The sequence below is a fragment of the Fulmarus glacialis genome, unplaced genomic scaffold (genome assembly GCF_000690835.1).
Source record: "Fulmarus glacialis isolate BGI_N327 unplaced genomic scaffold, ASM69083v1 scaffold14887, whole genome shotgun sequence".
Taxonomy (NCBI): domain Eukaryota; kingdom Metazoa; phylum Chordata; class Aves; order Procellariiformes; family Procellariidae; genus Fulmarus; species Fulmarus glacialis.
The window spans coordinates 98,678-104,677 of NW_009226466.1; the positions used below are offsets into that span (position 1 = coordinate 98,678).

The following is a 6,000-nucleotide window of genomic DNA, read 5'->3' on the forward strand; positions in this document are numbered from 1 at the left end:
CAGAAACACAGTTACTTACACCCTGAATACACACATGCTCAACATCTTCTGTTACCATGACTGCATACAATCACATTTAACAACAGTGAACTTTATGATATTTACATCACATGCAAATCCTTCTGACAAGAAGAAGAACTGCTCATTTTTAAGAAGTATTGAAGACAAATTAGAAACTTATATTTCTGATTGACTGATATGCATTCACTTTTTATTAAAATAAGGAATTGGGGAAAGGGCAAAAAAGTCAGTATTACAACTACAAAACAGTAAAACATCTTTGTAAAATTTCTCTGTCCAATTAAGATTCCTCCGAAGCATAACCACTACAAAATTACAAGATTATGTTATTTGTGTTATAATTGTTACTACTAATTTTAATAAAAATAAAAAAAAAATTTAGCACTATACTTCCATTATTTTGAAAATGTACCTTGTTTAAGTTTGCCACCAAACTGATCCTCCAGCAGCCCATGAACCACTAATTTGTAGATCATGGCTTGTGCTCGTTCCAAATCTGCCAGTCCTAGAGCTCTTTTAATCGGTGAACGCATGACTGCCCGTTTCACCATGTGTCGCATCAGGAACTGCAAGGCAGCACGCATTTCAACGTCTTCATGGACAACTGGAGAACTAGCGCAATCAGAGTTGTGACCATTTTCTGCCAGGACTTTTGGTATTAACAGTAGTTCAGCATATTTACTACAACTAAGAAGAACACTAAGTGACTTCATAGCACCAAGATAAAGATAAGATAGCTGTACTGCTCTGATTTCTGACTGTACTATATCATGATTTCTTGGAGTATGTTCATGATTCTTTTTTCTTCCTTCAGCAGGTTGGTGTTGGGATTCCGTAGCTAGTGTTGATGGTTCTAATGAAAAGGAAGCAATTTCACTTTCCGACTTAGAGCTTGTAGCGCTATGTCCTTTGTTATCATCAGCACTTTGTCCTAATCGTGTATCTGATCCAACATCACCCTCCGTTTTCTGGTCCATTTCCCCTTTATCTTCAGATTCATGTCTGTGTTTTTTCTCATGTCTCTTGGTGCTTTGCTTTCCCATGTCTTCATGAATACCAGTCAGATAGGTAAGGTCCAGCAACACAGCAGCTGTCAGCCCACGAAATCTTGCAACATCAAAAGGCAGTGGTTCGCAGGGCTCCAGATTATACAATGGAGTATCACTAGGCGACCAAAAAGTTGGGAAGCTTTAATAAAGATCAGAATGACACAGGAAAAAGCAAGTGAGGGAGAGACAGGAGGAAAGTACAGGAAATAATGTAGGCAAAGTAAGATGTAAAATATATTTAATAAAATAAACAAACCAATTCTAAAAATTAAATGTAAACAGGGGAAAATGAGGTTATGATCAGAAAATGGGGAGATATGGTATCAGAGCAAAGGCAACAAAGCATGCACAGGCTTTCAACAAGCATTAAAACCCAGAAGCATCATAGAAGCTCTCAATTCTGTGCTGACAGAGGTTTCTACTGTATTATTTAGAAATAAGCTAGAGATTTCTACTAAGAAAAACTACCTTAAGCCAAATTTTATCATCATACCTGAGCTGAATTTGGGAATAGGTATAAAAGCTTAGAAACAAAACACTCCTGAACTTTTTTTACATTAAGGAAATGCTTTGATTGACCTCACATTCCTGTTCAACTATTCATCACAAGGAGCACACTACTAATATCTTATGAGAATTCTGTCTCTGGTTCTGTCAGGACAGATTGCCTAGAGAGGACAGTAAGTTTTAAAAAAACACAGGCCAGAAAACCCAACAGACACACATAACATATGTCTGTCTATCTGTCCATCTGTATTCAGTGATAATTTTTTGTAACATTTAGGACTGTTACATTTGACTAATTTTCATTCTAAGCAGGACAAAAATTCACCAGCCTCTATTTCCATACATCTTGTATTTTCCATACATCCAGCAGATAAAGGACTTTTAAATCTTCCTTTTGTTATCCCAAAATGTCTTCCCATCTTACAATGTAAACTTCTACCTAAAAATGAACGCAAGCTTTAGCCTGGTTTTAATTAAGAAGGTATATTTTGAACTGAATTCAATGCATTACCAAGAGCTTGCCTATGTTCAAGCGCTGTACCACTTCACTCAAATAATATTTCAAATTATTTTAAAGGCACACTTACTTTAAGGCTCTACTGTCACATGGGCATACTTGAAAGAATTTATATCTGGAATTAAATTTGACAATCAATTGCACTTCAGTATATTTAGTTAAAGTGACAACAGCCTTTGCAAAAAGACAAAACAGGCATAATGTTGCAACAGTTCTAAGAGGTGAACTGACCTCAGTTGTTTCAGAATGTAACTGTAACTGGTTGCAACAAAAATAATTACTGCTCGATTTCTCCAGAAGGTTACAGTTCAGCTATAGCCAGAAAGAGTTTAAGAAATTTAGTGAATCAAATCTTCTCCACACAAAAACATAGGCAATTCCTTTGAGAGCACCAGAGAGCCCAGAGAAGCCACTAGCTTCATTTCAGAGTTTCCTTCCAAGTGCCTTCCCTTTGAAGGCACATCTGCAAGACAGTCGGAAAAAGCAGTATGTCCTTCCAGCCTCCTCCCCAGTTCTCACCATCATCTGCAGAACAATAACTCCAGAGTGTTACCATCTAATACAGGGGCATTCCTTTAGCTCTCTAAGGCAGGTCAGAGAATGAACAGACACTACTTCGAGCCAGCATTAATTTGAACACCATTATCCAATCCACCAGAGAGAATCCTCCCATCTCCTGATCTTAGCCACTCCTCAAGCCCCACAGAGCAATTTCTAGTCCCTTAAGAAGGGAATGACAATGCAGCAAAGACACCTGTTCTCAACTCTGATAACCCAATCAGGTCTCTCTTCAGAACCAGGTTCACCATTTACAACAACAGTGCGCACTAACCCCCAATAAAAATCTGTGTTCTTTACAGACATAACCAAGAAGCTGTAGTGAATTAAGACAGCAATAATGTTTTAGTTAGCCAATACATACCGATTCTAAAACAAGCAAGGCTCATTTCAAATCTAGGAAAACTGGCAAGCTGGTCATATCCCAACTCTGAAACCCAGAGGCCAAATCTAAGAAGTCTAACGATGTTCATCAATTCAAAACTATCAAATTTATTTTTGATATACAAGGCATTTTATTACTAGATAGCATAAAAATTTAACTCATAATATTTGTTTTAAAAAACCAAATTTTGAAGTCTAAGCTTGAAGTAATTGGTCAGCATGACTCTAATGTAAAATGTATGTTACTTCTGAAGATTTCCAAGCACAAAACATCACTAGATTGTGAAAAGTGTAGAAAATGAACATACCTGATAGTAATCTCTGCTTCATCCCATTGGACCTTGGCAGATGTACTGCCTTCCTTCACTACTCCAAGCAAGGTGGCATGACGTCCAGTTTGCTTGTGTACACATCGACCTCCAACTCTAAGACCAGCATCAACTCCACCAATTACTGCTAGAACAGGCCACACTTCCACACAGAGCATCTTCAACTGCAGTTCTGAAAGGTCAGCCAGACCATGCCTACTATGTTTGCTTTTCTCCTCCTCTTTATTTTCTTTCTCCTCTCTCACCTCACTCTCTTCTCGACTTTGAATCGAGCGACTTTTCTTCAGCTTTTGGCCTGCTTCTTTAAGACATGTTTTGATTTTATTCAGTCTTTCCATCATTTTTTTATTGATGCAATGTGTCCAACGGTCTGTACGATGAAGGATACGAATGAGTTGGATAGTGGCTTCTGCCAGCACTGCAGCAACAGGACTACAGATGGGGTCACCAGGTAGCAAATCTCTTGGTGTACCACGCATCTGCATATCACAGATTTTCACCTAAGTGTTTAAAGAGAACAGTTTAAAAGTTATCTTCTCAACATACCTGAAGAAGCTAATTTTATAAATACAGGAGTCTCCTACTGAATAGAAAAAATTACTAGCATTGTCTTTTTTTGCTTGGGCTCTCTAGGAAATCCACCTTAACACTGATCAAAACCTGCATCCTTTCAAATTCAAGGATGCTGAAATTACAACAGTTCATGGTTTCTCACATAAGACTATATGGAATTCCTAATACTACATTCTCCCTGGTTTCTGGGGAATGCAATTTTGTGTGTAGAACAGCAAGTCTGTAAATCAATTCTAAATAATAAAATACATTTTAAATTTACAATAGATTGCACAGTATAGGAATTTATGAAAAGTCCAGCTAGTGTGCAAGTAATGTAGTGCTATGTATGTCATAAACCAAAATGAATTATCAGTGACATTCTCAGCACTTGTTAGCTACCACCCCCACCCCCCAGAAAAACCAACATCTATCACATTGACACAGAGGAGAACTGAAGGGAAAGGATAAACTTATGACCTATTGTTGCAGGTTAACCCCAGTAAGGCAGCTAAGCCCCACACAGCCACTCAATCACTCCCCCCCCAGCAGGATGGGGAAGAGAATCAGAGGGCAAAAGTGAGAAAAGATAAAGAAAGTTTCATAAATAAAAGAGGAAAAAAAAACCCCAAAATAAAAGAAAAAAAAGAAAAACAAGTGACACAAAATACAATCGCTCTTTGGTCACTTTAAGTGAGCTGACCGGCTGCACTCCCTCCCAGCCTCTTGCCTACCTCCAATGTACTGGCTGGGAGGGACAGAGTGAGAAACTGAGAAAGCCTTGATCCTGTGTAAACACTGTTCAGCAATAGCTAAACGACTGCATTATCAACACTGTTTTGGTCATAAATCCAAAATATAGCACCATACAGGCTGTTGCGACAATATTGACTTTATCCCAGCCAAAACCAGTACACCTATGCAGAAGAACATTTAAGTTACCTTTTCTCCTGGATTACTGCTATAGAACATAACACAAGGGTATAACTCTGCTGCATCCACATCTTCAAAAGCTAGTTTTGGCTCCTAGTTAAAAAACGAAACAAAAAACCCCAAACTTAGAACACCTTAACCAGCACAAATACGAAATGTTACAAAGTTATACCTGTATTACAATCCTTGTAAGTACTGAAACTGTCACATGTCTTAACTGTCATGCTTAGCTTTATATAAAACATCCATGCCAAATTACTGCAAAAAACACCAAAAAAACAATTAATGTTAAATACCTCTCCATTTTTACCAAATGAAATAGTTCTTGCTTCCATATCTAATACACATGTGATGAAATCTCCTTGGGTAAAGCTGGACAGGGTCAAAGTTTGTTCTCCATTGTGATAAAGGTTACCACTATACGCTCTATATAGCCACATATCTGAGGTAGTGCGATGGTTAAAATCATGTACTGGCCAGCGAGAAACTCCTACACATGTGCCTTCATTGCCTCGATTCTCCTTCACAATGTAGAACTAGCAGGCAAAACAAAACAAAAAACCCAGGGGAAAAAAGTCAAGAATATATGTTTTAACACGATAAAGCAATGAAACTTTACCTTACACATATTTATGCACACTTTTAACTGTTTTACTCAGTAGCTTTAAATAAATAAAAAAATAATAAGCTAATAAGCTAAAATCACACTCTACCTCTAAAATGACATCTTGGTGTATAAGGTCAGTCATTAACAAGTCATTTAAACTTAACCTACTAGTAATTAAGAAAACTGTATGTAAATACACAAAGTTGTTGGGTTTTTTTTCACACTCAAAATATATACACCCGGAAGTTGGGTTACAAGTGCTAAAAATAATATTACAGAAATAAATAAGCTTTACTCCTCATGTTCACAGTGAGAGATTTACACATCAAGCAAAAAACCAAGTAAAAGTGTTACGCTCAAAGATGGTACTAACAAGGACTACAACTGTGTAGGTATCTATATTCCTAAAAAAAATCACTCCAGATGATGTATTAAAAGCTGGTCTTGTCAGTCAGACAGGCTGATATGTCTTTTTGCAAGAAAAAAAAATGTTTTGTGAAGTGTTTTTCTAAAGAAAAAATTCAAAATCTACCTAGTTCAGCA

The 6,000-nt window shown here is 37.2% G+C and overlaps 1 protein-coding gene across 1 annotated transcript in view; it reads right to left on the reverse strand.

Moving 5' to 3' along the window:
* The window catches only part of HERC1 (HECT and RLD domain containing E3 ubiquitin protein ligase family member 1), a gene marked incomplete at its 5' end in the record, with an annotated part of 50,248 nt that overhangs the window by 37,581 nt on the left and 6,667 nt on the right, over window positions 1-6,000 (reverse strand). The window contains 4 exons of the mRNA XM_009582817.1: window positions 434-1,209; window positions 3,345-3,865; window positions 4,860-4,943; window positions 5,147-5,386. Of these exons, the coding sequence (XP_009581112.1) occupies window positions 434-1,209; window positions 3,345-3,865; window positions 4,860-4,943; window positions 5,147-5,386 (1,621 nt within the window). The remainder of the gene's footprint in view (window positions 1-433; window positions 1,210-3,344; window positions 3,866-4,859; window positions 4,944-5,146; window positions 5,387-6,000) is intronic.